Raw genomic sequence first — 26,125 nt, 5'->3', positions numbered from 1 at the left:
TTCTTGTGTCTTTCAGATGAATGATTGCTAGAGCATTTAATAGGGTATTTTCTGTTCTAAAAATATATTCTAGTCTTTTCTTGATGTGTTGAGATCAAGCTTTCTTTGTCATATTCTATTGTGTTAAAACAACTCCTCAAGCTACTGTACCTAATGCTTTTTAGGCACAATCCCTGATAAAATTCTCCTCCACAGGCCCCACTGAAGTGTGTGCTAGCCATGTGAGATCACAATGTGCTTCTGAACAGCTCCCATTCATTTCATTCAGCCTTAATATCTCAGGAGACATTCAGTGAAGCTGAATTTTGGCAGATTCAGGAGAGAGAAAATACTTCTTCACACAAGAAGAAACAGCAATGGCTTAGGGGTGACTTTAAAAGGGGATTAGACAAATTTATGGGGGACAAGGCTATCAGTGACTACTAACTCTGTTCTTTCTCTATTGTTGGGGGCAGAATGCTCTGAAAGCCAATAGCAGGGATTCTCAGGCAGGGAGAGTGCTTTCTCTGGGCGCATAAGCATCTGGTTGGCCACTGTGAGAACAGAATGCAGGACTACATGGCCTTTGGCCTGATCTTATGGATTTCACCCTATGTATTTAGCATTGGTTTCAAATGTTAATTTAGAGGCCCTTTTGTGCTTCGTGCTGAAAAAGAGCTCTGACTACTTTTCTGAAACTGGTGTCACTACCATACTTGGTGCATACTTTCCTTCTGTTCCATCAAAACAGCGCTAGAATAAATGTTGGCTGGCTACCCCTCGTAGTGGTTCAGCAGGGACACTTGCAAGTTTTAGCATATAGGACACAATGATGCTGTTAGCAAAGAAAGGCTGGGGGAAAGTATGTGAACCAAGGAGGAAAGTGGATTGTGATTTACAAAGGGTATGTGTATGTAACTTTGAAGCATTTTATAAACCTAAATGATATAGTTGGTTGGTTGCATCCTGTTTCATAATTTATTACTGTTTATTAATTACATAGGGCCACGGGTGGCGCTGTGGGTTAAACCACAGAGCCTAGGACTTGCCGATCAGAAGGTCGGCGGTTCGAATCCCCGCGACGGGGTGAGCTCCTGTTGCTCAGTCCCTGCTCCTGCCAACCTCGCAGTTCGAAAGCATGTCAAAGTGCAAGTAGATAAATAGGTACCGCTCCGGCGGGAAGGTAAACGACGTTTCCGTGCGCTGCTCTGGTTCGCCAGAAGCGGCTTAGTCATGCTGGCCACATGACCCGGAAGCTGTATGCCGGCTCCCTCGGCCAATAAAGCGAGATGAGCGCCGCAACCCCAGAGTCGGTCACAACTGGACCTAATGGTCAGGGGTCCCTTTACCTTTACCTTATTAATTACATATATATTTCCCTGGGCAGCCCAGGACCTTCACACACACTGCCCAGACTTGCGCTCCAGGGAGGTCACTTCAATGCTGCTAACACCACAGTTCGACTTCACCCTTAGTGGTGCACTCACTAGTCTATCGAACCAGACCGATGCCAACACTTATTTCTCCTCTTTCTCCAAGCTATTTCTCTGCTACATTATCTTCATAGGCAACCTGCAAGGGTTGCACTGAGAGTGGCTAGTCTAAGGGAGCTTCATGGTTGACTAGGGACTTGAACTCTGGTCTCCCCAGCCCTTTCCCAACAGCTTTTAACAATGTGGACTGGCTGAAGTTTTTCCAGCCCAAGAAGTTGCACTGGAGATTTTCAGGGGCCATTGGAGTTAGAATGCTTCACCTCATTCCACCGACCTCCCCCATGCTCCAAGACTCAGAGTGAAAAAAGATTTCAATGAAAGAAAAGTATGTAGCAATAAGTAAAATGAACAAGAGAGTATGGAGACTATGCAACAAAGCAAGGAAACACCTGCTGTTTCTTGGGGGAAGTGGTTATTTTATGTAATGACAGCTTGCCATTTGGAAATTATTACACAACGGGCAACCTTTCATCACCCTTTTGGTTTCAGTGCTAATTTCTGCAAGCAGAAAGAAGAAATAGATCAGTAATTAGAAGGATCTACATCCGGTCCCAACAGTTTTCATAAGACTGACTGCAAGTAAGAAGTCAAGCAGCTAGGTTGGGGGGCTGGTTGAAAGCAGCGTACAGGCTTATTTGCTCCAGCAGACCAGCAACCACTACATCCAAGCTATTTGCCACCATCAATACTTGGATCCTGAATTCCATCAACTAATTATGCTCTGTGTGAAGGAGTGCTTTGTTGGACTGCCCTGAATCCACAGAAATAATTGTATATGTCCTCCCCTACATTGATCTTTGCCTCCATTTTCCTTGCCTTTCTCTGTGGTTTCATAGGATCATAGAATTGGAAGGGCCCCAAAGGGTTATCAACCCCCTGTAATGCAGAAATAGCAACTAAAGAATCCCGGGCAGATGTCCATCCAACCTCTGTATCAACATCTCCAATGAAGGAGAGTCCACCACCTTCCAAAGTAGTCTGTTCCACTGTTGAACTGCCTTTACCGTCTGAAAGGTCTTCCTAATGTTTAGGCAGAATTTCCTTTCTTTTAATTGGAATTGATTGGTTTGGGTCCTAACCTTCAAAACAACAGAAAACAAGCTTGTTCCATGTGACAGCCGTTTCCCGGCCTAAGCATACCCAGCTCTCTCAACTGTTCCTCATAAGGCTTGGTTTAGATTCTAGTAAAAAACAGGGTGTGATCCTGCCTGTTGATGTGTCACATGCTCATTCACTAGGTCTTGCTCATTTGGGAATGTTGCACTATGTGACTACAACAGATGTGGTTCCTCGCTGTTTATGATGAAATGCTAGTTCAGGCTTTGATTACCAAAGAAACAACTTTCCGATGCTTCTATAATGCAATCCTGTGCACACTTACAAGGAAGTACCATATATAAGATGTATAAGATGCCCCCATGTAAAAGACAACCCCTATTTTGGGGGACTACCAAAAACTTTTTTGGGGGGGATTGCCCAAAGTTAGTGAGCTTTTGGGGGGCACTACCACCAATCGCGCTACAGCCTACCTGCCAATGCAAATCTCATGCATCGCTGCGGCCACCAATCGTTAGCATGCTCGCCGCCAAAAGCCCACCTGACCACTCAATGCAACCAACCGCTGGCGTAAATCAAACGCCTAATTGCCACAGCAGCAGTCAATCGTCAGCAGGCCTTGCCGCAGCAATCACACTCCCAATCGCTGCTGCCATTCTCCTACTGACTGTTGCCACCAATCGCCTAACGCCCCTCTGTTATCCATGTATAAGATGACCCACAATTTCTGCCTATGAAAAAATATCATCTTATACATGGGGGGGGGGGGGAGGTATGTCTTACTGCAACAGAACCGTCTTCCAAATCAACATGCTTACGATCATTGTTATTAGCCCTGTACAACAGTAAATGGATACAATACATCCTGCGATCTTGGCGCTGGTCCGAAGGGCATAGCATTTAATTTGTGAATTTTACAGAACTCACAGCAGCTTGGAAGTCAAACTGCTTATAAAGGAAGACTTACCTCTTAATCTTGATGTGTGTACAGTCAGTGCTTTTCTTCTGGGAGGACGCAGGGATACGTATACCCTTAAACATTTTGTGAATCTAAGTTTGGCCTCATTGAGGGGTGGTATTTCAATATGAGTAGGAAAATGAGAGTACCCCTAAACATTTTTGTTTTTTTTAGAAAAAAGCATGGTATAGTGTAATTTTGGTTATTTGGTGATTAAAGGAAAACATTGTCCACAAACATCAATATATTTTTTATATTAATGTACTGTCTACATCAGGTGTGTGGCATGTAAAAATCATAATAATCTGGCAGAGCCAAAAGGGGATTTGCAGGCACCGCTGATCAGTGATACCCACAAAGCCCTGTTCAATAACATCAAGTGACCTTTGTAGCTGGTAGTCAGATCTTGCTAAGACCCTCATGAAGCACTCTGCAAAGCAGCACATTGAAAAGGGCTTCACAAGACCAGACAATCAACTGAACAGGTCACTTGATGTCATTGTGATGGTCATCGTGATATCAGGTGACTGACTGGTGGGTGATCCCGCTCACATGTCAAATTTGGGGTGTGGAAGAACAAGTCACTTTTCACTTGCTCTCTAAAAGCTGAAAGGGAGGTGGGACTGGACAAGGCTCTTGGAGAGATAGATCCAGAACCTAGTAAAAGATGAACTGAGTAATAATAAACATCCTGCTTGACATATGCAGGACCCACAAAACCATAAGTCATGAACAGCATGAACATAATTAACAGTTGCAGATGCTTGAAAGTAAGAGATGATTGTACCACATAAATCGCCTGCCACACTGTGATAGGGTCAAACAAATAAGGTGTGCCTGAGAGAATATGGGATTAAGCATGATACTATATAACAAACTTGTATCATTGTAGAATTTCTCCATGATGTAGAAATGAGAGAAAATCTGTGAAATGTAATGTTTATTTTCATTTAAATTTGTTCACATTGAATCAGAAGGCTAAGAGACAGAAGGAAGTTGCAGGGATGTTTATTTATGTGGCTTGCCAAAAATAAACTTCAGTCAAGTGGAACTCTTGCCACTTTCAAAAATGTGCAATGTCTCTGTTGAGCAATATGTTTGACACTAGACACCACATCATGCCTCCATTTTAATGATTAAGGGTGACGGTTAAATAATAAAAACAAAAGTGGAATGTCTCTTGAAACTAGGACCTGAGGAGCACCTTTATGAAGTTTAAAACATAACCGTGACAAATACTTAAAATGTTCTAGTTCTTTGCAATTCAATCTTACTTATATAAAATAAATGAGAACAGAAATATAAAACCTGCAATGCAGTCCTATGAATGCCTACTCATTACAAAGTCCCATTAAGTTAACTGGAGCTTACTTTCAGATAAGTGTGTATAGGATTATAACCCAAGGCAGTCTAATATGCAATATTTGGTTTCTGTCAAATTATACAGAAGGCAAAAGCCAAGGCAAGCAGATGTGGAACTTTTGGGAAAATTCCAGAGAGACAAGAGCTCAGTGTAGCAAAATTAAGATCCATAGTGCCCAAATACAAAGGATAAGATGTAGCTTTTCATTGGAAACAAACAAACATTTGAGTGTGTTCAAAAATTCTCTTTGTTGAATATGAAATGTATTCCTCGTGGGTCAGCTTCCGAATTGCTAATACACATCTTATTTAAGGTGTCAGCCAAGGCTTCAGGTCCACACAGAAAAACACCAACCCTGGAACTGATAGCAAGAGAAATTATCAGATAAAGTATAGCAGCAAAAGTGAGGCCATATTCTGCAGGCACTATGGAACAAATTTACCTTGGATGCTGACTTGCAATCGTTTTGAACTCATTCTCCCAATTTGGTCTCCCATATAAGGTTTTCTGTTTCAAGCCTGTGATCACATCTTTCTCTTCATCATGATGCACCATGAAATGAGCAGCCTGGAAAAAGGAAGGCAAAGAATGTCCTTATTAGATAGCTGTAGGGTCCAGAGGGTAATAGCATGTGTGTGTGTGTGTGTGTGTGTGTGTGTGTGTGTGAGAGAGAGAGAGAGAGAGAGAGAGAGAGATACAGACTGATAAAAGATAGAGACAGAAACAGAGACAGACACCACCACCCCATACTCCTAAAATAGCAGAGTGAAGTTCAACAGTGGAACAACACAGCTCTAGCAGATGAACTAATATGAAATTGGAATAACTGAGTGAGGGGGGCCCTATTATGACTTGCAATATTTTGCATTTCCAACCATACACTTTGAGTGGAATTCAATGTAGCACTAAGGAGATTGTTCCATCAGGCAACCCTCCAGAGCAGATATCAGGGAGATGTGGAAGCACATGCAATGGGGAGAGGCTGGAAAACCCCAAATCTCTACTGGGAGTCCTTGCACTATTTCCTGCTAGTGGAATGGGGTACTTGAATCTGGCCCATGCATTTATTCCTTCAATTACCACCAGGCAGCTCTTTTTCAGGAACTAACTGCATGTCATGTTAACTGTGTCCTGGCTCATTATATGACTTTCATTTTCCTTTTTCTTTTTGTTTATTTAATATTGAGTGTACCCACCCCTATTTTTATTGGGGCCGCATATAGAGAGCTGTGATTACACACCTGAGATTGCAACAAAATCACCCCATGCTGCAATTACTAATGGGATGGGGAAGAAATCCCATTGCTGCCACAAATGAATGTTAGGAAAAGGCAGTTAATTTTGGTTCCCAGTCAAATGGGCAAGCAGGCCACATGACCATTCCATACACGATTCTGCTTTTGGTGTGCCATTGCAAATGCCCCCTTCAAATATTTGTGGTGGCATCTCATAACTAGAATCCAGCATGTGGCAGCCAGTAAAAGTGGAGTTAGATCTGACATCACTGTGAGAATAAGGTTTGCAGAAGTGTGTCCATGGGGTTTTTACTTTGGGGTGGGTGTGGGCAGAAGGACTGCTGTAACTACATTGTCTTCCCAAGAATCTAACTACTTGGAAAGGACTACAGCAGCAAGTTACCTGAAATTCATCCCAACCAGTCAGATAAATGTTGTAGCTGAGAAAGTCTGGATTATTCTTCTCCTGTAGTTGAGTCTCCACTGATTGCAAGAGGTCAGCAAACCATTCAAAGGCATGAGTGTCCCTGCAGAGCCAGTAAAAATAAATCTGGAAGGGGCAAGATGGAACTGGTTAGCATATTAGATTATGTGTTTAATTAGGCAATTTCATTCTCTTCCTTTTCCCCCGCTCCAAAACCCCGAAGACATAAATGTAATTCTCTGGATTACCTCTGATGATCACATTGGTCAACAGTAAAGTATTATTGTAAGGCTACAATAATGACCACCTTTCATTGTCTAGGAAGAAGTAGAAGAAGCCCTTCAAAATTAACTGATTCCATGTGCACAGTGCAACTATGATGAGTAGACGTCCCTTCTTCTGCAGCATGAAGGATGACCTTCAGGCAAGGTGAGGGCAAAACTCAGACCTGACTCCAATGAGTAGCAAGGGGTAGTAGGCATTCTTCAAAATATTTTGTGCTGCTCTCGTAGCTTTCAGTCATAGTATATTAAGGTCCTATAAAGCATTACTTAAATACTAGCTCAACCAAGAATGGTCTTTGCCACCATACGTTTTTCTGGAATTACCCTTAGCTAAGTAATTCTACTGCTTTATGGGAAAGACAAATGGGAACTGCAATAGTTATTAAAGTTGAATTTGGGGGTGTCATTCTATGATCTGAAGTATTTGATAACAGATATGTAACTATGATCCTAGGTTTTTTACCCCTGTTAAGATACTCTTGTTTATAAATGCCTCCCAAGGCATTTATATACCAGCAACATATATTATTGGTCACTGTAGGAAGTAGCTAGCCATATTTCTGTTACTTTATTGATATTATGACATTTTATTTACTGTCTTTTGTATGGGGCATGTTTTAATATTTTGTGCACTGATTATTTTTGAATGTAAGTGATATGCACACATTTTAAAAATAAATATTTTGATACTCATCCCAAAACAGCACTCTGGTTGCATGCTCCAAGAGATCTTGTAATTGCAGAGATTAGATTTAAAATGATAGAGGATGTGACTGTGTGCATATAAAGAGGGACCCACTGTGGAGTGGGACTGAGGTAGAGATGCTGCTGAATCTCTGCTGTCAGTTCTCCATGCTTGGATGTAGAAGTGAAAGTGCATCTACATGAACTAACAGTAGGGAGAGGGTTGAGCATCATACTTTAATGCAAATTCACCTAAAACATACATGAGCTGAAATGCAGCTGTCCTTTGAAATTCACTCGTCTTTGAATTTTGCATTGCCATACCTCCAGACAAATAATGTACCCAAAAATATGTATATTTGGGGAAAGTATTGTAAATATGTATCCAGTTACAGATGGGTAGCCGTGTTGGTCTGCCATAGTCAAAATAAAAAAATTCCTTCCTGTAGCACCTTAAAGACCAACTAAGTTAGTGCTTGGTATAAGCTTTCGTGTGCATGCACACTTCTTCAGATACACTGAAACAGAAGTTGCCAGATCCTTCTATATATAGAGAAGGTGGGGAGGGGTATTACTCAGAAGGGTGGTGGGAATCGGAGATTGGCGGGAATCGAAGGGTGGTGGGAATCGGAGATTGTATGAATTAGTAAAAACAGAAAATGCATAATTTTAGTGAAAGTTGCTTGCAAAAAAGTGTACATTGGACAAAATTACATACAAAAATGTGCATATTGGGAGAAAAGTGCACCAAAATGCTGATAATTTTTTGAGACTGAAAAAAAGAAGCAAGCTGATGCAGAAGTGTGGGGAAATGGACTTAAGAATGGGAAAGGGGCCAGATTTGTTTATACGGACATAAAACTAATAATTTATAGTGTTTCACAGCACTATTTTCACACATAAAGATCTGAATCAACACTTGTCTTTATATACTTCCCAATCTCTGTTTCCATGCACTTTTCAGCACTAGGAAACAAGTGTCACATGCTTTGGTATATGTCAGGAACAAACCTTTTTGAGCTTTAGGTTTAAGGCATCATTGCAGTATTTGTACCACACAGACTTGAGGACTGATGCAAAAGGGGTGACCCCAATGCCAGCTCCAACCAACACCACGGTTTCATAACTGAATACATCTTCACTGGCAGTGCCAAAGGGGCCATCGACAGCTATCCTAGAACAGTGAGAACACAGTTAACAACAACAACTGGGACTGGCCCATGCATATACGTTAATCATCCAATAGTTGCACAGGTCAGAGTCAAGCCAGTCTTGCAGTGGCACTGTTCAGGGACTAGTTCCACTTGGTAGTCCTGGCCCATGAGACAGGGAGTAGCCTATGGACTGGGAGTTAGAGCAGCTACAAAAATAGCCCAAGGCATGCACAGGAGTAGGTTGCATGTACACTTAGGCCAGAGTGAACCCATCTTGTAAAAGTGCCTTTTTAGAAAACTGGTTTTTATGAACAGGCAAGGACCAAAAGTGACTGTGATGTGCAGATCTAAGGTTAACAGACCACTAAGCCTAGCAACTGATAGCTCTCTCTACTTGGTTTCTGTGCTGGCAGGTTATAAAATCTGGTGTAAGAACAAGGGCATTGTTGTGCTCATCTCCCTGAGTCAGTCTGAGGCCTCAACCTCAGCACCAGGACTAACTGACCTTGTACAGTGTAACTGAGCCACTTGAGGGAGATTATGCCATACTGACAATGGTGCGCAGCTGGTAGGAACGGTGCAAGATCCCCTTCCACCCCATTGTGTTGCATCCTATGGACCTTTTGTGCCCCTAGGAGCTTTATGGGCCAGCACAAACACACACTGGCTATTCCCTATAGTGAAGGTGATGCCACTACTTGCAGCACATCAGCAGCTTGAGCCAATCCACATAGAGGGTTGCAAACATTTTCATAGAATGTCTATTCTGCACATACTTGGGCAGTTTCCAAGCATCCTGGAATTCTTGCTTGTCACATCCACAGACTTGAAACAAGCGTTCTGTCCAGTCCCCAACGACCCGTATGTGGATGCTGAAGTAATCCTCTTCAGGGGCAGAAGTCAATGTGAAAGGGTGCCACTCCAGCATGGACACTGCAGGACATTGGACAAAAATGTACTGCCCAACTTCCATCTTGAAGCCCTTCTTCTTCATCTGGAGCTCATAGGTTTGGAAAGGATGCGTGACAACCTAGGATGCAGGAAGTAAAGCTCTCAGAACACCGGAAGGATGGGATGGTCCGAGCTTACATTAGGTCATCCGGATGGGTTTGCCAAAGGAATTGTGAAAAATGGTTGCAAAATCCTAAGCCCATTTACTCTCTAAAAATAATTATCTGACTGAAGAATTTAAGACAAACACTTTCCGAGTCTTGTGCTACATATATGATTAACTGTAGAGCTTTAGATATAGTAAATAATTTATAAATACCGTATTTTTTTGCTCTATAAGACTCACTTTTTCCCTCCTAAAAAGTAAGGGGAAATGTGTGTGCATCTTATGGAGCGAATGCAGGCTGCACAGCTATCCCAGAAGCCAGAACAGCAAGAGGGATTACTGCTTTCACTGCGCAGCAATCCCTCTTGCTGTTCTGGCTTCTGAGATTCAGAATATTTTTTTTCTTGTTTTCCTCCTCCAAAAACTAGGTGCTTCTTGTGGTCTGGTGCGTCTTGTAGAGCAAAAAATACGGTAAGATTTATTTGCAGGTTTGCTATATGGCATCATCTCAAGAATATTTCTAAATGCAGAAAGGCCAGGGGTTTTTGTTGTGCAAATCTTCTTTAGTTAAAGAACCCACATTTGTCAGTATGGAAACAAACCCCACCCACAAAATAGCAAAAGTCTGGAAGTGCCTTTGGTCCCAACTATTTATTTTTCATGCCTACCCTTTCTCCCATAGGAGTTCAGGACAGCTGACAAGAAATATAAAAATGCAGCCAAAAGCATTAACAGTTAAAACAGCATCAACAATAAAATGCTGCACTGCAGGCAATACTTGGCAATATCTATATATATTAATTTTTTAATATAATTATTCTATCATTGCATTGACTTAAATACTTGGGAAGTAGAGGAACAAAAATAATTGCTCTACTATAGTTTTCAATGGAATTTACTTTAAGGATTGCCTGGAAACAGTGGAGACTGAAAATGCCCTCCATTAGCTGACAGCACTGTGACATCACAGTGTAGATTTCCCAGTGATTACTGATCAAACTGCAGCCATTCTGCTGGGGTTTCCTTTCTGCGTTTTTTGATACGTGCAAACTTTTAAAGAAATAGCTAAGGAAACTAATTTGTGATGCTATAATCCTGTTAGCCAATAGGCCCATACCCTCGAACATTTCTTTGATAAAAATAGGGACGTCCTAAGGAAAAACTGGACATTCCGGGATCAAGTCAGAAACTGGGATGTGTTCTGTAAATCCAGGACTGTCGCTGGAAAATAGGGACACTTGGAGAGACTAGTCTCTCACCAGGACTGTAACTTTCATGTAAATTTAATGTACATTTTAATGAAAACTATAATAGAGCAATGGTTCTTTTTTCTACAGATATTGACTGCATAAATGCAGATAACAAATTCTGAAATTTAGGAGACATTCCTATCAACTTTAGGTGACATTCCTATCATCCTGGAGTTACTCTATGGTAATTCCAGGATGAATAACGCTTTAAGTGAAGTGAAACATGCAAGCTAATTTATATCACTCTTACCTTTGTGATAACAACTTTTTGTTGGGATCGCCAAAACCGTACCAACCGTTCAAAGACGTATAGAATCATGGGGCCTATTACCCATTTCCAAGTCTGTCAACAGAACAGGAAGAATTAAGGAAGCAAGGACAGGAAGGAATGTATGAAATTCTGTTAAATAAATATAAGGTTGCATTATGCATGCAGGAACTGGTTTCAGCAATTAACTCGGAGGGCTCATTGCACCACAGCCAATGTTCACAAGAGCTTCTGCAAGTGCTTTGTCTCTTTAGAAAGTTACTTTGTTCACAATGGGCTGATTTCTAAAATCTATTCCTTTTAAGAGAGTTCTTAAAGGTAAAGGGACCCCTGACCATTAGGTCCAGTCGTGGCCGACTCTGGGGTTGCAGCGCTCATCTCGCTTTATTGGTCGAGGGAGCCGGCGTACAGTTTCCAGGTCATGTGGCCAACATGACTAAGCAGCACACAAAAACGCCGTTTACCTTCCTGCCGGAGTGGTACCTATTTATCTACTTGCACTTTGACATGCTTTCGAACTGCTAGGTGGGCAGGAGCAGGGACCGAGCAATGGGAGCTCACCCCATCGCGGGGATTCGAACCGCCAACCAAGAGAGTTCTTACTCTTCACTTAATGTTTAGAGTTACTCTTGAAAGTGCACATCTATTATATCTTTCCTTTTCATCAGTAAATACATACAAATTTACTGAATGTGTGAGAATGACTAATTCTTGACCTGGCTGGGCCCTGACCTATTGACATTACTCTTGCCCTATCTGGTGGTAATCTAACTGCTAAACATTCCCATTAAGATCTTCAATGGTCTCAGTGCCTAGATTTTTAAAACAAGCAAGCAAGCAAGCAAACAACAGATCATACCATAGGAGGATTTCCAGAAAACTGTGGTTTAGGACATGAAGGTATTTCCCCCCAGAGGGTGTAATTCTTGGCACAGGTATCTGGATCATGGACACTCAAACTATCTGGAGTCTGTTTACGTACAATTTTTCTGGGAACAACAGCAAAAATCAACATGAGCAATGTTGATAATGGATAATAACCAAAATTAAAAGTAATTACTTTCATATCATAAGATAAAATATATTCAGTTTTATTTTGTAGGCATAGCATGTATGTTCTGCTTTTTGTAATGTGTAATTTTAGGAAGGTTAATTCTGAGACACAAATCCTAGTTCAAATCATCTGCAGTGTGGATGCATTCTTTGATTGATGAAGAATATAGACTGCAGAAGTTCATTGGTAGTAGACGATGGAATATATCAACACTGAAAGATGAGCAAATGAATGGACCTCTGAGGTTGTGGATGACATTATTAGATTCTCCTTCCACCCTGGCCTTTGATACCTGAGGCAGGTGTTTTTCAGGTTCCTATGATCAAAATATGTTTTGATTTCTTTATAATATTGAATTTTTGAACTGCTGTAACCCATCCTGGAACCCTTTGATGAAGGGTGAGGGAAAACAACAACAACAACAACAACAACAACAACAACAACAACAACAACAACAATAATGTCCTGTAATGATATCCCCAAGTCTACTCTGGCAACACTATTACAGGACTTAATAATGTCCCCCACAAGTTAAGAGGTTCATTCGCTTGCTCATCTCCCAATGTCATATATGCCATTATCTGTCAATAATGCTCTTCTGCATTCTACATAGGACAAACAGGTCATTCTCTATGCAAAAGAATGAATTGACCCAAATCTGAAATCAGAAATGGTAATATCAAAAAACCAGCAGTGGGAACATTTCCACCTCCCAGGACAATGCATCCTGAACAAAGAAACTTCAGAGGGCTTCTATCGTTTGTGGATTAAGTCAAGACAAATAATCTTTCTACATGCATTGTCTAACTTGTATCAGAATGTCAATGACTGTTTTTTGTGTGCCTGTGAATTGCCACTGTTAGTAGCAGAATAAAGATCACTATGTGTGCTTTCTGCATTTCATTTCCTTCTGATCTCCTGCAACCATGTGTATATGTCTGATGAACTGGACAGTTGTCAATGAAAGCTTTTGCTTCATTTCAGCTCAGTAAGTGCACTGATCATCCTCCTTATCTGCCAACTTGAATAAAATATTGGGGGGCCCAAGTAAACCCCACCTGCATAATCAATCAAAAGACACAGCACACCACTCTATTTGAATGGCAATGCCCATCAGCTTGGGGGGGGTGCCCTCCTCAGATATTTTGTAGGAGAGACTGAAGGGACCTTAGCCCCTAGGAGTTGGCTCCTATGTCTGGTTGTTAACATTTAGCTGGAAGAAGAGTTCTCTGACTGAATCCAGAGAACAAATTCATTGTTCTGTGATCTTTAGCTAGTCCTAATAAAGGTACTCTGACTCCATCTCCATCTAGTTATTTAGTGGAGTATCAAAATAAATACCGGTAGATACTTACCCAACTCCATGGATGACGAGACCAGCAAAAAAAATAATGAACAGATGATGGGTGAACCAAAATACTTCAAAGTATGACCTTCGAATGGTTTTAGTAGATGATGTGATAATTAAGATTAGACACAGTGTAATGATAACACCAGTGAGGCCGGCCAGGGTTGTGAATGCTACATAGAGACAACCCACAGGGCTCTGTGAACAGAAAAGTATGGGAACGTAAGCAAATATTTCACCACTGAATTGTGCAGCATCTATTTCTTCAAAGACAGCTGAGGGAATAAAGTTCTACATGAAAAACAATTGATTATGCTTATTTATTACATATATTTCCTGCTGTTCCTCCCAAAGGAGTGCAGAGCAGCAAACATATCCACAATTGTTTAAAATAAAAAGTATTCTAAAAAGCTACAGTTAAGATATCTGAAAATGGGTACACTTTAAAACATTCTCTCATCCAGTAATCTCAGGGATGCCTAGACAAACAGGAATGTTTTCAAATTCCTCCTGAAAGTTAATAATGTTGGTGACAGATGCACTTTACCAGGGAGGGCATTCCACAAATGGGGAGCCACCACTGAAAAGTCCTTGTCATTTGTCAGTGCTGTGTGGGGAGCCCTTGGAGGCCGTACCATCAACAAGGCCCCACCTTCTAACTGTAGGGTCCAAGATGGCTGAAATCAGTGGAGGCGCTCTCTTAGCTACTTGGGTCTCATGCTATTTAGGGCTTTATATGCTAACACCTTGAATTGGCCACCACTGTGGTGTTTTCAGAACCAGTGACACATGTTCCTATTGAGCTGCCCCACTTACCAATCTAGCAGCTGCATTCTGCACTAGCTGTAGCCCCCATACAGTCTTCAAGGGCAGCCCCATGTAGTGTGCATTACCATAGTCCAAGCAAGGAGGTCACTAGAGTACGGATATCTGAGGCCAGGCTATCCGGGGACAGCCACAGCTGGAGACCCAGCCTAAGCTTAGCATAAGCACTCCCTAGCCACTGAAGCCACTTGAAACTGACAAGTGACAAGTTAGAATCCAGGATTACTCCCAGATTTCAAACCTGTTCCTTCAGGGAGGTGCAGAAGAGACATCTAATTCCCAGATATGCCCACAACACTTGCATCTTATCATGATTCAGTTCCAGGTTATTTCCCCCATTTGTCACTGCTTCCAGACACTTGCCCAACATCTTCACAGATTCTCCTGAGGTCTGGAAACCAAGCCTTATGAGGAGTGGTTGAAGGAACTGGGTATGTTTAGCCTGGTAAAGAGATGACTGAGAGAAGATATGATAGCCATCTTCAAATATGAAAAGGGCTTGTCACATGGAAGATGGAGCAAGCTCCTTTTCTCCGGTGCCTGACACTATAACCCAATGGATTCAAGTTACAATAAAGGAGATTCTGACTAAACATCAGAAAGAAATTTCTGACTGTAAGAGCTGTTTGATAGTGGAACAGACTCCAACAAGAGGTGGTGGACTCTCCTTCCTTGAAGGTTTCAAAGCAGAGGTTGGATGGCCATCTGTCAAGGATGCTTTAATTGAGATTCCTGCCTTGCAAGTGGGTTGGACTAGAAGACCCTCTGGATCCCTTCCAACTCTACAATTCTATGATTCCAGTGGAAAGGAAAGATACAGCAGTGTGCCACCAAAATACTGATGACATTGCTCAAAATGCCTGGATGACAGCTCCCAATGATTTCATATTATAGATGGTAATTAGCAGATGAGACAGAAGGAAACCTTATGGGACCCTACAGTCCCCAAGCCATGGTGCTGATCAGTGGTCTCCTAGTACTACTTTCTGGTAGCAACCCTACAGAACCAATGTAATAAAGTACACCCAACTCCCATTCCTTGAGTCGTTCCAGAAGAACATCATGGTCATCAGTATCAAAAGCTGCTAAGAGGTCAAGGAGAACCAACAGGGTCACATTCCCCTGATGGTCATCAATCAGGGTGACCAAGTCTGTTTTGATGCAAACAGCATTATAATGGAACAGAAGTAGTTGCAGAAGGAAAAAAAAGTTATCTCTCTGCAACCACCACTAATTAATTGTTTCTCTAGAAATGTGATTGCTTACCGGAAATGTAGATCGTGCAAAATTCAGGTAAGAGTCTCCAGGAATATCCCCCAAATCAGACAGCGCAGTCTTAAGGGTTCTTTGCTCTTCAGTGCGAGCATCCACCAACCGTTCAACATTAAATAAATGTGCAATTGTATGGATTGCTTAAAAATAAAAACATAAAAACATATCCAAAAGGTGTGAGAATAATGTAGTACAGGGGTAGCCAAAGTGCTGCTCTCAAGATGTTGTGGGCTACAATTCAGATTCATTTGTTTGTATCTGGCCATCAGACAATCACAAAACATAAATTTATAGCAATATGAAACAAACACAAGGTGACATCAACAGAAGTTTAATCAGATCTAAATAAACCACAAGACAGCAAATGTCAAATACCTATTTTTCCTGACACATGTTATGACATGCCCCTTTCAAAAGGAAAGATTGCTCCTATTTTAAATGAATTTTTAAAAGTAAAATGGGAGGAGATGAAATGAATTCATGCAAATCTGAATAAACTTATACAAAACTTAAATGAATGGAAGCATTAAAAACCCTCAAAATTCTGACAAGGCACGGCATTCTCTTTTAAGAATTTTCTCCTCTTATCAGTTACTGCAGGTAGAAAATGTGCAGCCTTTTATCTTGTCCACAAAGTAGATGTGCGCCATGAGTTTGCAATTTAATTCCTCCATCCCTGACTGCTGGCAATGCTGACCGTGACCCTTCAACAGATTAATTAGTTAAACCCTGTGCTGTAAGGATTGAGGGACAGCCCAAAGACCATTTGGGCAGAATGAGAATATTTGGTGTTAACTTAGTCCTTAGTTCTGCTCCCATCTCAGTCAGAAACATAGATTTGGAAAAAGTACAAGTGACAAACCTTGGTATTCTTAGGTTGCATTCACATGGCTGTTTATTCCATTTTCACAATGTTTCCCTAACTGTGCATATCCACATTATATTTAAGTTTTTGGACAACCATAAAGCCACTTCCAGCAAGTTTAGCACCCTTTTCCATACTATTTGGAAACAAGATTTTTTTTCCTGGAAGAAAGTAGCACAGAAATGAGCACTAAACTTGCACCATCTTTCAAAATAGTTCCATAAGTGGCTTTTACATCATGTGATGGTCCATCATGTGGAATTTAACAGGGAGAAGTTATGAAAACAGAATAAACAGACATGTGATTACAGCCATCGGTTCTTAAACTGTTTCTGCTCTACCCCTCCCCCCCACATCTGCTGCCCACCACAGCTGCCAGCAACAGCTTTAACTAGACCTCAGCACTTAATAATATTCAGTGGGACTTTCAGGTGTCTGTCTTAGGCAGAAGTGAAAGGAAGTAAGAATAAGAACTTTCAGAGTCAACAAGTGCACTTACTGTGCAGGGAACATGACATGACAAAGGTAGGGGAACAGATTTTACCAGTTTAGTGCTAAAGTACTGAACCTGCTGAACTGTAAGTGTGAGAGTACGGCCTAGTGGGCTTGTATCTGGGTCCCTACCCTCTCCCTCCCCCCTTCATTTTGTATTTCTAAATGTGATGGAAATAGCTATGGAGGGTCAGGATTCCTATGTTTTTAAAGGTTTAAATCAAGCTCTGGTGACTTGCAGCACTTAATAAATAAATGTCCTTATTATTTAGAAAACACTTACTTTCTTCCCAGCCCCAATATTTTCTAGAAACGATTCCACTGACACCTTCCTTCACCTTCTGACCCTTCACTTTCTGAACCCTTCCTGCAAAATGCTACACTCATAGGAGTCACTAAAACCAACAATGCTTCTTCCTAATTCAGTTTCAGAACACTTACTGGTATGGAGCGCAATCGCCCAGGCCACCAGCTTGTGAAATGTGAGGTTCCTGTCCAACTGTCTTCTGACACGTACTGAGCAGCACTAGCGATTTAAAAGAGGAAGTGTGAAGAGATTAACCTAAGCCTGGAACATTCTGATGAGATGCTTATTGGGGGGGAAAGGCTACAAACCATTTGTTTACCTGCCTTTAACTGATTACATACATTTATTTGCATATTACCAAGTTTCAGCAGAGATCCCGTTGGTGAAAGAAGCGTGAACGTACAATTTGATAAACAAAGCTATTTCTTGCTAGAATAATAACAACAAAGTGGCTAAAAACCAGCTTGGTATGTTAACAATGTAATATGGAGATGAAGTTGTTGCAAGAGAGTATGCTTGCTTATTCTGGATTCCAAGCTGGGGGTCCAGAAAAAACTGCATTCACCAAGCCAGAGAAGCCAGCAAGTGTTCCCTTGTCCTCTGACTCAAATTTTTACTATAAAAACAGTGAAGAAGCAGTACATTCCCACCTTTTCAGAATAAATTATTCTGCCACCTTGGCGGGGCAGGGGGAGTGAAGTAACCAATTCATACCTGTCATGTAATATCTTAATTAAAAGAAGATTCTTTGTAAAATCAAATACTGAAGTAAGAAAATGAAAGCCTATATTTACACGCTATTATTCAGTCTTGAATTAGATGATATACTATTTTTTCCCCTAAAGAGTTCCAATGGGGATTTTCATCACAACGCAGAATCATCCCTTGCTGGGAAACATAACAAACTGATATTTCACTCATAGCTGATAATTGTTTTAAAGTGCATGTTTACATTAAAGGAGTGCCTTCTCCCATATGAACCTGCTGATGGACAAAGACCATCCTCCAGGGCTCCTTGCCTCCCGGTCTGAGGCTGGTGGCAGCTGAGGAATGAACTATCTCGGTTGTGGCCAAGATAGAACTGTCTCTCTACAGAGTCTCCCCAGGTACCTTTCTTCTCTTTACAGTGCCAGGCAAATACATTTTGACCCTCACAGGCTCTGAAAACAGTTTTAACTACCATTAACTTTGCATATATTAGGAGACTGAGAGGAGATATTAACTTTGCATATATTAGGAGACTGAGAGGAGATATGACATCTTCAGTTATCTTAAGGGGTGTCACATGGAGCAGGGAGCAAGCTTGTTTTCTCCTGCTCTGGAGGGTAGGACTCAAACCAATGGCTTCAAGTTACAAGAAAGGAGATTCTGACTAAACATTCGAAAAAACTTTCTGATGGTAAGAGCTCTTCAGCAGTGGAGCAGACTTCCACAAGAGGTGGTGGACTCTCCTTCCTTAGAGCTTTTAAAGCAGAGGTTGGATGGCCATCTGTCATGGATGCTTTAGCTGAGATTCCTGCATTGCTGGGGGTTGGACTAGATGCCCCTTGGGTCCCTTCCAACTCTATGATTCTATGATTTTATATATCAGCCGATTCCTTGTTGTTTTACAGTCTGAACTGTATTTTATGGTTTTGCATGTAATGGTTTTTGTATTTCTCTCTGTAAACCAGCCTAGAACCTTTTGTTGAAGGGTGGTATCAAAATCTAGTAAACAAACAGACAGGGAGCTGAATGAACGGCCACAATTTGTCAACCCATGCATTGTAAGGACTGAGCAACAAATGAGAATCTGAGAAGGTGGATATTTGGTGTTAATGTAGCCATTATTTCTGCTTTTGTCTCATTCAGTAAAGAAAATCTTATTGGAAAATTTAGTAGTTACTTGTGAAAGTAGAAGTGAAATTAATTCCCAAGATTGGAAAAAGAGCTGTTTTCCCCATAGTTCTGCCAGTAAAGGAAGTTCCTTGTTCCCTGATTTAGCTTGAACAGATATTGAGTAATACGGCTGTTATGGTCAATGGTATTAGAAGCTGCTTTGCTAAAACTAAGAAGAATCTTATTCCATGCAATCCTGTTAAGCTGAATGCATACTGTGTCTTTTTGAATTCAAGATGACGCTGGAAAAATGAAGGCTTAAAACAAACAAAAAAACCACACACACAGTGCATGACTATCTCTTTCTTTGCTACGCTATCTTATAAAGAATGGACATATTTGATCCAATCCAGTAATTTCTTGTAGCCAGATCCTAAATTTGCTAAGTGTGTTCCTCTGTATGCAGAGCTGATATCACCACTTAAGTGAATGAGGAAGCCCAATTATGGGGGGCAGTGGAGCTTGCATTACCAGTAGCTGATACAACTAGCATGTTCTTGCTGATCTGATCTGACTATTTGTTTTTGTAATGAAGACATCATTGTTGATGAACTGAGCATGTTTGCTTTCTTATATATGATTTCTTAATTTATGTGTGTCAGTCCTGGGTTAATGATAGATTTAACAAGTTCAAAAGTAATCAAAACAATTGGGGGGGGGATAAAGAGTAATGAGGCAGGAATACTATCTCCTATAAGAACCGCAGTGGCTGGACTCCCATGAGATACTGGGTGCTGATTACCTTACAGTGCAAGTTACAGGCAAATGCTGCCTAATTATCAGGCAGAGAATTCCTTTTGCCAAAGAGAATAATCCATCAAAGCACACCACTCCTCTGGAAAGCACTGTAATCAAAACAGTCCAATGTATTTTTCTTACCTGTTTCATATTTCTGACTTTAAGGTCACCCTTGGCATTCCAAAATAATGTGACAGAGAATTCTCACAGACTAACATTTAAAGGTATGAATATAAGCTGTTGTTTAAAAAAACAACAACTTTGCATCCAAAAACATAACTTGTGAATACAAAAGTTTATTATCAGTAGTGGATGGCACACTGGGGCAGCGGGGCTCATCTGACCTCTGATTTGCACTGCACCAACCACTCCTTCTCTGCTTCTCAGTAAGGTTGAGTGATGCAATCTACTGCAAGTCAGGTGAGGATTGGGCCACCACCCCATCTTTGCCTTCTGCTAATGTTTAACATGCTGGTGCACTTGCCAGCAAAGTGTGATTGCAGCTTCCCTTTGTGTGCATGCTGGCTGCAGGGCAATGCACAGCTCGTAATAGGCACAGGGCAGATGGGAAATGTAGGTCCCATTTCTTTACCAAAAAGTTCCCCTTTGCTTCTAACCAGGAGGACACAGAGTAGGTCTTCTCAAAATTGTAGCCCCCCCCCCGCCCCCGTTCTGTCCTGGCTGGCTGTCAGTGTGTGAAGCCAACTGTCTAAAAGCAGTAATATCTGGCATTTTTCTTGACAGGGAACAAACATATTTTGAAAGCTCTCCTGCATTTTGTGTCAAAAGGACAGAAAGAAATATGAATCAACACTGAATGTTCTCATACTTTCATCACAGAAACAAGATCAGGTGAATATGTTCACAGATGCTTCATTCATTGTAACAAAAGTTGCACTGAACAAGCACAATTTTGTAGGCTGCTTACTATCACTAACAAAGGAAAATACTTCTCCATCTTACCGCACTGGAGCCTCTGAGGAAGGAAAGCAGATTTCGACAGACGGGAAGCAGGATCAGCATGCAGTTGAAATTCAGGCATGCTGCAGGTGCCCGAGCCAGGGCCAGGAAAGGCTAAAATGTAAGACAACAGGATTCAAATCAACTAAGCAGCATTATCTGAAGAATAAATTGGAAGAGAGGTAGAAAACTAATCTGAACCTTTATGTTCCAGGTACACCAACGTTAAGGATGCCAGACCAGTATATATGAACGTGAAGAAAACAAGAATTGGACTAAGTGGAAGGACAGATCGTCTATTGCAAAATAGTGTATAGAAAGCTAATTTACATGATCAGATTTAGCAGAAGATAACACGTCTAGTCAACTGGCTACCACAGGTGAATTCCATACCTCTAATGGAGGCAAGAATATTACCTGGTAAATTGTCGCCTCAACTGGTGGGGTGAATTCATTTTAAGTGAGCCCAGAATGAAACATTTCCTTATAGTATTCACCTCAAAAGAAAAGTTACCTTTCTTTTGAGATGGGAAGGGAAATAACTAAAAGCACATGCTTAAGCAGAAGGGGGGGAAATCTTACCAGGCACCCCCCAAAATCCCTTCTCTTCTTTGCACTCCATTTTGATGTACCTTGAAGTTCACCCCATCGAGGTAGTCCAATACATTATGCTGCCTGAGGCAGAAATGTCCCTCCTGACACCCAGGCCCCAAGTCAAGATATACAGTACCCAAGGCAGGCCAAGTTACTTTTGGCACTTGAGGCATAAAATTCCAAAAGTTACTCTCACTGTGAGTAAATACATAATAATAATAAAAAATAAATAATAATTAATTTTCCTTTCATATTGCCCCAAATCAGCTACTTCACTCTGCTTACCAGTGGGGCCAACCCTGCTCTCCCCATACATACACACACAGTTTAAAATAAAACTTGTGTTGCAAGCTTGGAATGAGTGAGTACGTGTGAAGGAATTTTATTCTCTCTGTTTAGTTTATTTTTGTCCCACTGGGGAACTTAAACCTGTTGTAATGGCACAAACACTTGAACAGGAAATATTTTCATATGCTAAGTGTGATATTTCTCTTTAGTTTTTAATTAAAAACTGTTTTGGAAGATGATAAAATTGAAAAATTCAGTCTCCACACCAAGGATGGGGAACCCGTGGCCCTCCAGATATTGTGAGACTACAACTCCTATAATCCTTGACCACTGGCCATGCTAGCTGAGTCTGATAAGAGTTGCCTAGACCAACAACATCTAATTTGATCTTAGAAGAATCATGAAGGTGAACCTTTGCATAATGTTCCTACAACTGATCTCTGGAGGCCTTGCCAAATCACCACAGTCATTTCCAAATAACAAACATCTTTTTGAGAGTCACAGCTGAGTTGGTAGTTGATTCTGACAAGAAGTGAGAGAAGAAAATGGGAAATGGAAGCAAGGAAGGGAAGTGGCCATACTGGAACTTCTATGATTGCTTAAAAGTGAATGGGTGGGAACATACCGGACTGCTATATTTTTGAATAGTCAAGTTGAAACTAAGAATGCTCTAGGATTCTCTCCACTGGCCGCCTGGGTAGTGAGCCGAGCCGAGCAGGGAGTCTGGTGAGGGGGCGGGAAGAGACTTTTCCACCTCGCCTGGTCAAAAAGGAGAGCGGAGTCTCCTCAGGGCGCCCTCAGGCAGGGCAGGGCAAGGCAAGCAGAGCGAGGAGGAGAGAGAGGGGAAGGGGGGGAAGCAGCCAGGAAACGCTGCGGTGTGGAGGAGGAATCAATTAAGGAGAGAAAGCGAAAAGCCTTGGAGAAAGGGAAAAAAGGAAAGAAAAGAGGCAGCTCCAGGAGAGCGCGGGGGAAAGAGAAGCCTCGCTGCTGCTGCTGCTTGGGAGAGTAAATTACTGTACTTGCCTTGCCCCGGGTTAGGGGGCGCAAATTAATTGCCTTGCCCCGGGTTAGGGGGCGCAAATTACTTGCCTTGCCCCGGGTGCTGATAACCCACGCTACGCCGCTGGTCGTCTGCGACTGGACCTAATGGTCAGGGGTCCCTTTACCCTTTACCTTTACAGTAAATATGCATCTAGTACTTACCCCAAGAAGTTCTCTTGTATAGATGTATTCCCTTCCAAGGTCATATACCAAGTAGTACCACCAGAAGAGGAAGATGTTTATAGCCAGCCACACAATCTGAAGGAAAAAATGTATGATCTTAATTTATTTTCAGTTGCTGAGAAATCAAGAGTTTAAACTGGAACACTTAAACTGTAACACTTTTGAGTCTGTTCTTCCTAGGGAACAGAGTGTTTTATTAATAATAATAATAATAATAATAATAATAATAATAATAATAATAATAATAAACCACCCACTCATTAAAAAAAACCATGGCAACTTACAATAAAATAATTGAAACAACATAAAATACAGAACAAATGATCAGAACTGGATCAAATTAATTTTCTAAAATTATTTGGCAAAGGGAAATGCTCACAATACCCTTGGGAATCAGCTAGGATCTCAACTGCACTGACAACTGCCCTAGGAGCTGGGACGGGGGTGGTGGTGGTGGTAGCCATTTGCATTTTCAACAATGCCCAATGACACAGCATCACCACATCAAGGGTATTATTAAATGCTGGTGCCAACTTTCCTGGCATGGAAGGCCACCCTGCTGCCACCTTAGGAAGCCCATTGATGCAGAAATTGTTAAATGTCTTGTTAAATGTGGAACTAGCCCTGAAACACCCATGGTTATGAAGAAATCTTCCATGTTCTGGTAAATACCCCTTTCTCCAGTCATAAATCATACCAGTTTTTAACATGAGACGAGCACAACTTTTCAAAGATTTGTCAAAACTAGTTTGAACATCTCAGGAATTTTGACATCAATTCTAATTCAACTTAATCTAAACAGTCTGATAATTATCAGTTCCATGTGATCACTGTGCATATTAAACAATGAGATTGTTATTTAATAACATTTTTTAAAATGTAAGTGGTAAATTGCAAATTAGGGATAGTATATATTTCATGTGCAGTGTAGCCCCCCCCCATTTATTTATCAACTTTGTAAGAATTTTTTTATTAAAGTGATGTTCAGTTCCAGAACATACACAAAGGTTACATATACTTAAAACCAAGTGCATAAAGAAAATACTGTACAATAACATAAAAATTGTATTTAAAGCTACTCATCCGTGTACAACACAGATTCTAAAAATTCATACATAGTTCTACTTTCTGAGACTTTGAGCCCCTTTTATTACCCATGGCTAGATTAATCGCATTAATGGATTTTTGGTTGGAAGGTAGCATCAATAACTTCGTCAGAAAGGTGGAAAACTTCTGTAAGACTTCTGTAAGCTGTGGTTTCCATGCCTGACATAGTTTACCGCCCCTTCCAATTGAATATTTTGTTACTTATTGATTGCCTTCGATCAAGCTAAACTGACTAAATATTTTTAAAAGCTACAATATTTTCTTACATTTCAATTCAATGTTGTTGTTTTTTCACAGACCAAACATTCTTATGCAAGCCTTTTGGTGAATCTCCTTGTTCTGAATGCTTGCTTTCCATCACATTAAGGATGTGTATCTAATGCTGGTCACGCACAGAATAGATCCACTAAGGTACATTAATTTCAGAGTGGAAACAACCCAATGCCTTTATTTTAATTTTTTATATATATTTTAAAAAACATCTTTTATTGATGAAGAGGTTTGCATGAAAATAAACCAATGGCAATCACTGTAAGAAAGAAAAATTGTATTATTAAAAATTATTATTGTACTTACAATGACAAATATGGAAAGTCCCTCATTTTCTATCCAGTTGCCCATTCTGATCGCTGCTTGAGAGACACTGAACAGATCGTTCTGAGGTATGTGAGTTTTGGGGACTTTCCCCCCACAGGAAGTGAATGCTTACAGGCTTGCCACAGCCTATTTCCCTATTTCGGTTTGCATGCAATTAGCTAATCACTTATACATCATACATGTTTCTAATGTCCATCCTTTTCACATTAGTAAAATGAATGAAAGGAATTGTTGAATGAAAGGAATTGTGGGAATGAAGGTGCTTGTTTCCTCCTATAGTCAATGGCTTGGATTGTGTTGCTCATTTGGTGTGGGGCAGGGAAGAGGATTTCCACCAACTCCACCCTCCATCTGCAGCCTTATGCACACCATCCAACCCCTGTGCCAGCCGCAAGCAGATTTTGATATAAACTTTTGAGTACAGTAACATAAATGGTTCCATTCTTAAGGAAATCAGCCCTGAGTGCTCACTGGAAGGACAGATCATGAAGCTGAGGTTCCAATACTTTGGCCACCTCATGAGAAGAGAAGACTCCCTGGAAAAGACCCTGATGTTGGGAAAGATGGAGGGCACGAGGAGAAGGGGACGACAGAGGACAAGATGGTTGGATAGTGTTCTCGAAGCTACCAGCATGAGTTTGACCAAACTGCGGGAGGCAGTGGAAAACAGGAGTGCCTGGCGTGCTCTGGTCCATGGGGTCACGAAGAGTCGGACACGACTAAATGACTAAACAACAACAACAACATAAATGGTGCAACACTGGGAACTGCTGTCACCTGATAATTTGTTGTATCAGGCAAGTTCACTGCTTAATTCCCTGTCTCCCTCCACCCTGAGCTTCAGAACAATGGTGAGATAAAAGATAACTTAATCTTCTGAATTCTACTTTTGTTGCACCTTCATTTATGCACAAAGGAATTTTTCTTAGTGTCTACTTCCCAGGAATTTGAAGTAGCCTCCTGCAATACACACATCCATATAAATGGATCAGCAGTTGTGGAGGCTGAATTGCCCTAGGTGCCAGGTCTGGGCCTCTAAGACATCCCATCCCATCCCATCCCACTCACACCCACCCCCGCAAGCAGACAACTGTCCCAGCCAGTGCTGTGATGGACAGGAAAATGCAATGCCTAATTCCTCTGCTGATCTGGAAGCATCAGCTGAGGAGCAGGGTAAGGGGACTCTGTGCCTGCCAGTGTATCTGCTGTGATGTGTCTGTAAGCAAGATATCAGATCTCCGCCCCTTTCTGCTTTGAAAAAGACATTAAAAACAAAACAACAAAACAAAATAAAACATGACCTTTAGTGGCTAATTATGACTTTGGCTTAAGGAATGTATTGTAGTCTGGCTCTGAAATATTATAATTATG

The 26,125-nt window shown here is 41.2% G+C and overlaps 1 protein-coding gene across 2 annotated transcripts; it reads right to left on the bottom strand.

Moving 5' to 3' along the window:
- Window positions 1-4,478: 4,478 nt before the first annotated feature.
- On the bottom strand, window positions 4,479-25,127 carry CYBB (cytochrome b-245 beta chain). Of its 2 annotated transcripts, none has more exons than XM_083498377.1 (13): window positions 24,734-25,127; window positions 23,030-23,125; window positions 20,948-21,058; window positions 17,503-17,587; window positions 15,699-15,844; window positions 13,615-13,805; window positions 12,065-12,194; window positions 11,188-11,280; window positions 9,407-9,660; window positions 8,488-8,650; window positions 6,488-6,634; window positions 5,292-5,416; window positions 4,479-5,210 (listed from the first exon to the last, which is right to left on the bottom strand). In XM_083498377.1, exons 1-13 carry the CDS (start codon window positions 24,776-24,778, stop codon window positions 5,084-5,086), a joined length of 1,713 nt encoding a protein of 570 aa, XP_083354503.1. In that variant the 5' UTR covers window positions 24,779-25,127; the 3' UTR covers window positions 4,479-5,083. The 2 variants fall into 2 exon arrangements, with proteins under 2 accessions (XP_083354503.1, XP_083354504.1); XM_083498378.1 differs by lacking the exon at window positions 24,734-25,127 and adding an exon at window positions 24,424-24,562.
- Window positions 25,128-26,125: the final 998 nt, after the last annotated feature.

The sequence above is a fragment of the Podarcis liolepis genome (genome assembly GCF_965112155.1).
Source record: "Podarcis liolepis genome assembly, chromosome: 4".
NCBI classification, from domain to species: Eukaryota; Metazoa; Chordata; class Lepidosauria; order Squamata; family Lacertidae; genus Podarcis; species Podarcis liolepis.
This window is presented reverse-complemented; position numbering and strand designations above follow the sequence as displayed.